Raw genomic sequence first — 12,531 nt, 5'->3', positions numbered from 1 at the left:
TTTTTCCGTTTCTTTCTTATCTTTCTTTTCCCCTTCACAATAGTGAATGGAGCACCGATGGTCTTTTGGTCTCCCTCCACCGTCTCTGTCTTCTTTTTCTTTACACTTCCTGCCTCCCCAGGAGACGATAATAATAATAATAATAATAATAATAATAATAATAATAATAATAATAATAATAATAATAATAATAATAATAATAATAATAATAATAATAATAATAATAATAATAATAATAATAATAATAATAATAATAATAATAATAATAATAATAATAATAATAATAATAATAATAATAATAATAATAATAATAATAATAATAATAATAATAATAATAATAATAATAATAATAATAATAATAATAATAATAATAATAATAATAATAATAATAATAATAATAATAATAATAATAATAATAATAATAATAATAATAATAATAATAATAATAATAATAATAATAATAATAATAATAATAATAATAATAATAATAATAATAATAATAATAATAATAATAATAATAATAATAATAATAATAATAATAATAATAATAATAATAATAATAATAATAATAATAATAATAATAATAATAATAATAATAATAATAATAATAATAATAATAATAATAATAATAATAATAATAATAATAATAATAATAATAATAATAATAATAATAATAATAATAATAATAATAATAATAATAATAATAATAATAATAATAATAATAATAATAATAATAATAATAATAATAATAATAATAATAATAATAATAATAATAATAATAATAATAATAATAATAATAATAATAATAATAATAATAATAATAATAATAATAATAATAATAATAATAATAATAATAATAATAATAATAATAATAATAATAATAATAATAATAATAATAATAATAATAATAATAATAATAATAATAATAATAATAATAATAATAATAATAATAATAATAATAATAATAATAATAATAATAATAATAATAATAATAATAATAATAATAATAATAATAATAATAATAATAATAATAATAATAATAATAATAATAATAATAATAATAATAATAATAATAATAATAATAATAATAATAATAATAATAATAATAATAATAATAATAATAATAATAATAATAATAATAATAATAATAATAATAATAATAATAATAATAATAATAATAATAATAATAATAATAATAATAATAATAATAATAATAATAATAATAATAATAATAATAATAATAATAATAATAATAATAATAATAATAATAATAATAATAATAATAATAATAATAATAATAATAATAATAATAATAATAATAATAATAATAATAATAATAATAATAATAATAATAATAATAATAATAATAATAATAATAATAATAATAATAATAATAATAATAATAATAATAATAATAATAATAATAATAATAATAATAATAATAATAATAATAATAATAATAATAATAATAATAATAATAATAATAATAATAATAATAATAATAATAATAATAATAATAATAATAATAATAATAATAACAATAATAATAATAATAATAATAATAATAATAATAATAATAATAATAATAATAATAATAATAATAATAATAATAATAATAATAATAATAATAATAATAATAATAATAATAATAATAATAATAATAATAATAATAATAATAATAATAATAATAATAATAATAATAATAATAATAATAATAATAATAATAATAATAATAATAATAATAATAATAATAATAATAATAATAATAATAATAATAATAATAATAATAATAATAATAATAATAATAATAATAATAATAATAATAATAATAATAATAATAATAATAATAATAATAATAATAATAATAATAATAATAATAATAATAATAATAATAATAATAATAATAATAATAATAATAATAATAATAATAATAATAATAATAATAATAATAATAATAATAATAATAATAACAATAATAATAATAATAATAATAATAATAACAATAATAATAATAATAATAATAATAATAACAATAATAATAATAATAATAATAATAATAACAATAATAATAATAATAATAATAATAATAACAATAATAATAATAATAATAATAATAATAACAATAATAATAATAATAATAATAATAATAATAATAATAATAATAACAATAATAATAATAATAATAATAATAATAATAACAATAATAATAATAATAATAATAATAATAATAACAATAATAATAATAATAATAATAATAATAATAACAATAATAATAATAATAATAATAATAATAATAATAATAATAACAATAATAACAATAATAATAATAACAATAATAATAATAACAATAATAATAATAATAATAATAATAATAACAATAATAATAATAATAATAATAATAATAACAATAATAATAATAATAATAATAATAATAATAATAATAATAATAATAATAATAATAATAATAATAATAATAATAATAATAATAATAATAATAATAATAATAATAATAATAATAATAATAATAATAATAATAATAATAATAATAATAATAATAATAATAATAATAATAATAATAATAATAATAATAATAATAATAATAATAATAACAATAATAACAATAATAATAATAACAATAATAATAATAACAATAATAATAATAATAATAATAATAATAATAATAATAATAATAATAATAATAATAATAATAATAATAATAATAATAATAATAATAATAATAATAATAATAATAATAATAATAATAATAATAATAATAATAATAATAATAATAATAATAATAATAATAATAATAATAATAATAATAATAATAATAATAATAATAATAATAATAATAATAATAATAATAATAATAATAATAATAATAATAATAATAATAATAATAATAATAATAATAATAATAATAATAATAATAATAATAATAATAATAATAATAATAATAATAATAATAATAATAATAATAATAATAATAATAATAATAATAATAATAATAATAATAATAATAATAATAATAATAATAATAATAATAATAATAATAATAATAATAATAATAATAATAATAATAATAATAATAATAATAATAATAATAATAATAATAATAATAATAATAATAATAATAATAATAATAATAATAATAATAATAATAATAATAATAATAATAATAATAATAATAATAATAATAATAATAATAATAATAATAATAATAATAATAATAATAATAATAATAATAATAATAATAATAATAATAATAATAATAATAATAATAATAATAATAATAATAATAATAATAATAATAATAATAATAATAATAATAATAATAATAATAATAATAATAATAATAATAATAATAATAATAATAATAATAATAATAATAATAATAATAATAATAATAATAATAATAATAATAATAATAATAATAATAATAATAATAATAATAATAATAATAATAATAATAATAATAATAATAATAATAATAATAATAATAATAATAATAATAATAATAATAATAATAATAATAATAATAATAATAATAATAATAATAATAATAATAATAATAATAATAATAATAATAATAATAATAATAATAATAATAATAATAATAATAATAATAATAATAATAATAATAATAATAATAATAATAATAATAATAATAATAATAATAATAATAATAATAATAATAATAATAATAATAATAATAATAATAATAATAATAATAATAATAATAATAATAATAATAATAATAATAATAATAATAATAATAATAATAATAATAATAATAATAATAATAATAATAATAATAATAATAATAATAATAATAATAATAATAATAATAATAATAATAATAATAATAATAATAATAATAATAATAATAATAATAATAATAATAATAATAATAATAATAATAATAATAATAATAATAATAATAATAATAATAATAATAATAATAATAATAATAATAATAATAATAATAATAATAATAATAATAATAATAATAATAATAATAATAATAATAATAATAATAATAATAATAATAATAATAATAATAATAATAATAATAATAATAATAATAATAATAATAATAATAATAATAATAATAATAATAATAATAATAATAATAATAATAATAATAATAATAATAATAATAATAATAATAATAATAATAATAATAATAATAATAATAATAATAATAATAATAATAATAATAATAATAATAATAATAATAATAATAATAATAATAATAATAATAATAATAATAATAATAATAATAATAATAATAATAATAATAATAATAATAATAATAATAATAATAATAATAATAATAATAATAATAATAATAATAATAATAATAATAATAATAATAATAATAATAATAATAATAATAATAATAATAATAATAATAATAATAATAATAATAATAATAATAATAATAATAATAATAATAATAATAATAATAATAATAATAATAATAATAATAATAATAATAATAATAACGCCCGCGGTGCATGTTGTGCGGCCAGCGGGGGTCTTATTTACCCCGTGGCGCATCGTGGGCAATGTAGGCTGGCCTCCCATCTGCTGGCCTACCAATCGCACAACAAACTTTACGTTGGGTTAACTCCCCAACGTAAAGTAATACTGAGTTCAAGACAATACTGAACCAGGAAGTGCTCCCCACAACCTGCCCTTCTCGGATGAGGGCAACCCACTAGCTGGGCGGAGTACCGAGATTCCGAACGATGACGACCTTGGCGAACAACGGACTGCATTTAGGTGGACGGAGGAATTACGAGCCGATCTCTTGATGTGCTATAATAACAGTGAACCGGAGCGGAGAGGCTACATGGCGAGGATGCATGCTCTCTGGAGCAATATGCATCCTAACTACAGCCATCTGTCACAACAACATCTCCGAGACTATGCCTCTCATCTCCGGCGAACACGGAGATCACTGTTAATGAACAGACGATTATCTCATCGTCTGTCTTTTCCAGCACAGTTACATCAAGAGAGACGCCGTTCTTCTGAAGACGCTGACAATGATTTTGAAAGGCGACAAGTATGTATCTCAAAGAAGATACACTACCCAAAACAGCTACTTGACACGGTAAACCAAGAACTATCTGCCCGGATTCAGGAAGACTCTATTTTGCTCACCATCAATCAAGCTGTCTATGATGCTGCTTCCTCACTCTTACCTCCAGCGAGGAGAAATATTTCTTCTCCTGAGGCAAAGATGAGAGGGCGCATTGGGCAGCTGTCACTAAAGATTGATGATCTCCGGAAACATGTCTCCCGCATTCAGTGTCTGATTGAGTATGTCAATGCACGTAAAGCATTTACATCCAAAGTCCGCCGCATTGCGGCTGGACTACGCTATCAGCATCACACACTGAATAAGGAGAATCTTCTTAATATCAAAGAAGGTTCCCTTAACAGGTTGCGGGCTCTAGTGACTGCTAAAAAGTCACTAGAGAAAAAGCTGAAGCGGCTTACCGATAACTCTTTGTTTCGGTTAAGTCCTTCACGCTTTCTGACACCTAAGACATCTGTTTCTGGCGATTCCCCATCCATCGAGCAAGTAGAAGCTTTCTGGTCCGAGTTGTATGGTGATCAACCGAACGTGAATCGTGACACTCCAGCTCTCAACGACTTCGAAGCATTTTGTCGACAACATCGCAACGACAATGCTGATGAAGAGAGCCCCGAAGTCAGCGTGGAAGAAGTTCGTTCAGCTCTGAACAATGGTAAGAACTGGGCTGCTCCGGGTCCAGATGGCATTAACCTATTTTGGTGGAAGAAATTAACTTCTACCCATAGTCATCTGGCCCGGATTTTTACAGCGTTCATCAGAGGTAATGAACCAATTCCATGCTGGCTTGTAGAAGGGCGAACCGTGCTCATCCCAAAGAAAGGAGACTTGTCTGACCCGAAAAACTACAGGCCTATCACCTGTTTGAATGCGGTTTATAAGATTTTCACCAAAATCTTGAATAATCGCATTCTGCAGGAGATAGACCCTGTATGGCAGCAGATATACGAACAACGTGGCAGTAAAAGAGGCCTGTCAGGTTGCAAAGAGAATCTGTTAGTGGATCGTTGTGTCATTCAAGACGCGATCTGCTATCAGCGCAACCTGTCAATGGCCTGGATTGACTACCGCAAGGCATTTGACTCAACATCTCATGAGCTTATTCTCTTTTTGCTCAAATGCCTTGGGGTCAATCGCGATACAGTGGGATGCATTCGGCGTACGATGCAGCTTTGGCGAACACGGTTCCACATTTCATGTGGCAACGACAAACGTGTAACCGAAGCTGTACAGTACAAACGAGGAGTCTTTCAGGGAGATTCTCTGAGCCCTCTGCTGTTTTGTATCTCACTGCTGCCAATATCTGTTGCGCTACGCCGCACCCGTGGATACTCAGTGGGTCCATCAAATGATCGAAAGTATTCGATCACCCACTTACTCTACATGGATGATCTGAAGGTGTATGCTTCTGATGAGGAACACCTTCAGACAGCCTTGAATATCGTAGGGGAGTATACCCGGGATGTTGGCATGGCTTTTGCGTTGGACAAGTGCGCGGTCGTTAATCTGGTGAAGGGTAAGTGTTCTGATGTGCGTGAGGATATCGAGTTAGTAGATGGGAGCGTCATTGACCATCTTGACGCCGGAGAGTCGTACAAATATCTAGGGATTGACGGGAGTCCTATGCAGGACGCCTCGAAAATCAAAACGACTCTCTGCAGCGAGTATGTGCGGAGACTCCGGAAAATCTGGTCATCAGAACTTTCCGGGAAAAACAAAGTCTCTGCAACAAACATGCTTGCTGTCCCGGTACTCCTCTACTCTTTCGGTGTTCTGAAATGGGCCCGAAAAGAACTCAGAGATCTCGATATCAAGACACGCAAAGTCATGAATATGAATCGGAGCATGCACCCTAAATCCTCCATCACCAGATTATACCTTTCCCGGCACATCGGAGGGAGAGGTTTACAGAGCTTGGAGTGTCTACACAATCGTTTGGTTTTGGGTATAACATACGAGGTTGTCAATTTCACTGCAGATGAAAACGACTTCCTTATGCAAATTGTTCATAGTCATGAGAATAGGCATAAGGGAACGTTTTTATATAAGGCAGCAATCTACGCGGCAAAATCCTTCGGTCTTGGAAGAGTAAACCCTCTTATCGAACTCCCTAAGGAGGAATTTAAGAGGGTCATCAGCAATGCTGAGCAACAAAAACTGCTCAGCACACATATGGACAAGTCCATGCACAGCGTGTTCTTTAAACACGTGCGTGAACATGGCTTGTCCGAGCAGCTGACGTTTTCCTTCCTCAGGTCAGCTGGCCTGATGTCTGAGACCGAAGGATATATTTTTGCCTGCCAAGATGGTGTTATCAATACTCTTGAATACCGTGCTAAAGTGCTCCAGATGCAGCTACCCGACACTTTGTGTAGGGTGTGTAAGCAACATCCTGAGACGCTTATGCATCTGTTGTCAGCATGTCCTGTGCTGGCAAGAAATGCATATGTCCAGCGTCACAATGCTGCTCTGCGAGTACTTTACTACCACCTAAGACATACTCACGGTATCGATAAAACACCAGTGCTGCCTTATCTGCCAGGAGATATTCCGCAAGTTGTTGAGAATGACCGTTGCCGTATTTATTGGAACGTGCCATTCGCAACAACGCGGAAAATCCATCACAATAAACCTGATATTGTGCTCTTTGATAAAACCGCTCGTGACATTTATGTTATCGAGTTCTCAGCAGCTGCTGAGTATAACATCACGGTTAAAGAAGAGCACAAACACGAAATATATCAGGATCTCCTGTTTGAAATTGGCAAACTCTACCCAGGCTACCGTGTCAAGCTTGTCGTACTTATTGTTGGCGTCCTAGGAGGGATGAAACAGACTTTTGTGTCTGCATTGGCTAAAATCCCAACTTGTTCTCCGCAAGTTGAGTTTTTGGCATCGCGGATGCAAAAGGCTGTTATTCTCGGATCCCTCCGTCTCCTAAGGCAACGAAACTTGGCCTGCTGCGCATGCTGATCATCTTGTTGATGAAGCATCGCAGCAGTAATGATTTGGCGCTCAGGTGAGGCCTTCGGTAGAGTCGGACTACCGGGGATAACCCCCTGAGCATTTAATTAAAAAAAAAAGAAATAATAATAATAATAATAATAATAATAATAATAATAATAATAATAATAATAATAATAATAATAATAATAATAATAATAATAATAATAATAATAATAATAATAATAATAATAATAATAATAATAATAATAATAATAATAATAATAATAATAATAATAATAATAATAATAATAATAATAATAATAATAATAATAATAATAATAATAATAATAATAATAATAATAATAATAATAATAATAATAATAATAATAATAATAATAATAATAATAATAATAATAATAATAATAATAATAATAATAATAATAATAATAATAATAATAATAATAATAATAATAATAATAATAATAATAATAATAATAATAATAATAATAATAATAATAATAATAATAATAATAATAATAATAATAATAATAATAATAATAATAATAATAATAATAATAATAATAATAATAATAATAATAATAATAATAATAATAATAATAATAATAATAATAATAATAATAATAATAATAATAATAATAATAATAATAATAATAATAATAATAATAATAATAATAATAATAATAATAATAATAATAATAATAATAATAATAATAATAATAATAATAATAATAATAATAATAATAATAATAATAATAATAATAATAATAATAATAATAATAATAATAATAATAATAATAATAATAATAATAATAATAATAATAATAATAATAATAATAATAATAATAATAATAATAATAATAATAATAATAATAATAATAATAATAATAATAATAATAATAATAATAATAATAATAATAATAATAACGCCCGCGGTGCATGTTGTGCGGCCAGCGGGGGTCTTATTTACCCCGTGGCGCATCGTGGGCAATGTAGGCTGGCCTCCCATCTGCTGGCCTACCAATCGCACAACAAACTTTACGTTGGGTTAACTCCCCAACGTAAAGTAATACTGAGTTCAAGACAATACTGAACCAGGAAGTGCTCCCCACAACCTGCCCTTCTCGGATGAGGGCAACCCACTAGCTGGGCGGAGTACCGAGATTCCGAACGATGACGACCTTGGCGAACAATGGACTGCATTTAGGTGGACGGAGGAATTACGAGCCGATCTCTTGATGTGCTATAATAACAGTGAACCGGAGCGGAGAGGCTACATGGCGAGGATGCATGCTCTCTGGAGCAATATGCATCCTAACTACAGCCATCTGTCACAACAACATCTCCGAGACTATGCCTCTCATCTCCGGCGAACACGGAGATCACTGTTAATGAACAGACGATTATCTCATCGTCTGTCTTTTCCAGCACAGTTACATCAAGAGAGACGCCGTTCTTCTGAAGACGCTGACAATGATTTTGAAAGGCGACAAGTATGTATCTCAAAGAAGATACACTACCCAAAACAGCTACTTGACACGGTAAACCAAGAACTATCTGCCCGGATTCAGGAAGACTCTATTTTGCTCACCATCAATCAAGCTGTCTATGATGCTGCTTCCTCACTCTTACCTTCAGCGAGGAGAAATATTTCTCCTCCTGAGGCAAAGATGAGAGGGCGCATTGGGCAGCTGTCACTAAAGATTGATGATCTCCGGAAACATGTCTCCCGCATTCAGTGTGTGATTGAGTATGTCAATGCACGTAAAGCATTTACATCCAAAGTCCGCCGCATTGCGGCTGGACTACGCTATCAGCATCACACACTGAATAAGGAGAATCTTCTTAATATCAAAGAAGGTTCCCTTAACAGGTTGCGGGCTCTAGTGACTGCTAAAAAGTCACTAGAGAAAAAGCTGAAGCGGCTTACCGATAACTCTTTGTTTCGGTTAAGTCCTTCACGCTTTCTGACACCTAAGACATCTGTTTCTGGCGATTCCCCATCCATCGAGCAAGTAGAAGCTTTCTGGTCCGAGTTGTATGGTGATCAACCGAACGTGAATCGTGACACTACAGCTCTCAACGACTTCGAAGCATTTTGTCGACAACATCGCAACGACAATGCTGATGAAGAGAGCCCCGAAGTCAGCGTGGAAGAAGTTCGTTCAGCTCTGAACAATGGTAAGAACTGGGCTGCTCCGGGTCCAGATGGCATTAACCTATTTTGGTGGAAGAAATTAACTTCTACCCATAGTCATCTAGCCCGGATTTTTACAGCGTTCATCAGAGGTAATGAACCAATTCCATGCTGGCTTGTAGAAGGGCGAACCGTGCTCATCCCAAAGAAAGGAGACTTGTCTGACCCGAAAAACTACAGGCCTATCACCTGTTTGAATGCGGTTTATAAGATTTTCACCAAAATCTTGAATAATCGCATTCTGCAGGAGATAGACCCTGTATGGCAGCAGATATACGAACAACGTGGCAGTAAAAGAGGCCTGTCAGGTTGCAAAGAGAATCTGTTAGTGGATCGTTGTGTCATTCAAGACGCGATCTGCTATCAGCGCAACCTGTCAATGGCCTGGATTGACTACCGCAAGGCATTTGACTCAACATCTCATGAGCTTATTCTCTTTTTGCTCAAATGCCTTGGGGTCAATCGCGATACAGTGGGATGCATTCGGCGTACGATGCAGCTTTGGCGAACACGGTTCCACATTTCATGTGGCAACGACAAACGTGTAACCGAAGCTGTACAGTACAAACGAGGAGTCTTTCAGGGAGATTCTCTGAGCCCTCTGCTGTTTTGTATCTCACTGCTGCCAATATCTGTTGCGCTACGCCGCACCCGTGGATACTCAGTGGGTCCATCAAATGATCGAAAGTATTCGATCACCCACTTACTCTACATGGATGATCTGAAGGTGTATGCTTCTGATGAGGAACACCTTCAGACAGCCTTGAATATTGTAGGGGAGTATACCCGGGATGTTGGCATGGCTTTTGGGTTGGACAAGTGCGCGGTCGTTAATCTGGTGAAGGGTAAGTGTTCTGATGTGCGTGAGGATATCGAGTTAGTAGATGGGAGCGTCATTGACCATCTTGACGCCGGAGAGTCGTACAAATATCTAGGGATTGACGGGAGTCCTATGCAGGACGCCTCGAAAATCAAAACGACTCTCTGCAGCGAGTATGTGCGGAGACTCCGGAAAATCTGGTCATCAGAACTTTCCGGGAAAAACAAAGTCTCTGCAACAAACATGCTTGCTGTCCCGGTACTCCTCTACTCTTTCGGTGTTCTGAAATGGGCCCGAAAAGAACTCAGAGATCTCGATATCAAGACACGCAAAGTCATGAATATGAATCGGAGCATGCACCCTAAATCCTCCATCACCAGATTATACCTTTCCCGGCACATCGGAGGGAGAGGTTTACAGAGCTTGGAGTGTCTACACGATCGTTTGGTTTTGGGTATAACATACGAGGTTGTCAATTTCACTGCAGATGAAAACGACTTCCTTATGCAAATTGTTCATAGTCATGAGAATAGGCATAAGGGAACGTTTTTATATAAGGCAGCAATCTACGCGGCAAAATCCCTCGGTCTTGGAAGAGTAAACCCTCTTATCGAACTCCCTAAGGAGGAATTTAAGAGGGTCATCAGCAATGCTGAGCAACAAAAACTGCTCAGCACACATATGGACAAGTCCATGCACAGCGTGTTCTTTAAACACGTGCGTGAACATGGCTTGTCCGAGCAGCTGACGTTTTCCTTCCTCAGGTCAGCTGGCCTGATGTCTGAGACCGAAGGATATATTTTTGCCTGCCAAGATGGTGTTATCAATACTCTTGAATACCGTGCTAAAGTGCTCCAGATGCAGCTACCCGACACTTTGTGTAGGGTGTGTAAGCAACATCCTGAGACGCTTATGCATCTGTTGTCAGCATGTCCTGTGCTGGCAAGAAATGCATATGTCCAGCGTCACAATGCTGCTCTGCGAGTACTTTACTACCACCTAAGACATACTCACGGTATCGATAAAACACCAGTGCTGCCTTATCTGCCAGGAGATATTCCGCAAGTTGTTGAGAATGACCGTTGCCGTATTTATTGGAACGTGCCATTCGCAACAACGCGGAAAATCGATCACAATAAACCTGATATTGTGCTCTTTGATAAAACCGCTCGTGACATTTATGTTATCGAGTTCTCAGCACCTGCTGAGTATAACATCACGGTTAAAGAAGAGCACAAACACGAAATATATCAGGATCTCCTGTTTGAAATTGGCAAACTCTACCCAGGCTACCGTGTCAAGCTTGTCGTACTTATTGTTGGCGTCCTAGGAGGGATGAAACAGACTTTTGTGTCTGCATTGGCTAAAATCCCAACTTGTTCTCCGCAAGTTGAGTTTTTGGCATCGCGGATGCAAAAGGCTGTTATTCTCGGATCCCTCCGT

General features: G+C 27.8%; 3 protein-coding genes across 3 annotated transcripts; all 3 read left to right on the top strand.

Moving 5' to 3' along the window:
- Positions 1 to 228: 228 nt before the first annotated feature.
- Positions 229 to 741, top strand: LOC128667805 (myb-like protein D; the record flags this gene model as incomplete). Its single annotated transcript, XM_053739458.1, has 1 exon — positions 229 to 741. A coding segment is annotated over one exon (513 nt), but the record flags the coding sequence as incomplete, so codon positions are not given.
- Positions 742 to 2,196: 1,455 nt separating this feature from the next.
- LOC128667807 (GATA zinc finger domain-containing protein 15-like) lies at positions 2,197 to 2,463 on the top strand (the record flags this gene model as incomplete). Its single annotated transcript, XM_053739460.1, has 1 exon — positions 2,197 to 2,463. A coding segment is annotated over one exon (267 nt), but the record flags the coding sequence as incomplete, so codon positions are not given.
- A 5,768-nt stretch (positions 2,464 to 8,231) lies between these two features.
- Positions 8,232 to 8,549, top strand: LOC128667806 (glycosyltransferase-like protein gnt13; the record flags this gene model as incomplete). Its single annotated transcript, XM_053739459.1, has 1 exon — positions 8,232 to 8,549. A coding segment is annotated over one exon (318 nt), but the record flags the coding sequence as incomplete, so codon positions are not given.
- Between the last annotated feature and the right edge of the window lie 3,982 nt (positions 8,550 to 12,531).

This window comes from Microplitis demolitor, chromosome 5, assembly GCF_026212275.2.
Source record: "Microplitis demolitor isolate Queensland-Clemson2020A chromosome 5, iyMicDemo2.1a, whole genome shotgun sequence".
In the NCBI taxonomy this organism is placed as follows: domain Eukaryota; kingdom Metazoa; phylum Arthropoda; class Insecta; order Hymenoptera; family Braconidae; genus Microplitis; species Microplitis demolitor.
Note: the sequence above shows the minus strand (reverse complement) of the source record. Positions and strands in the feature narration are given on the sequence as shown.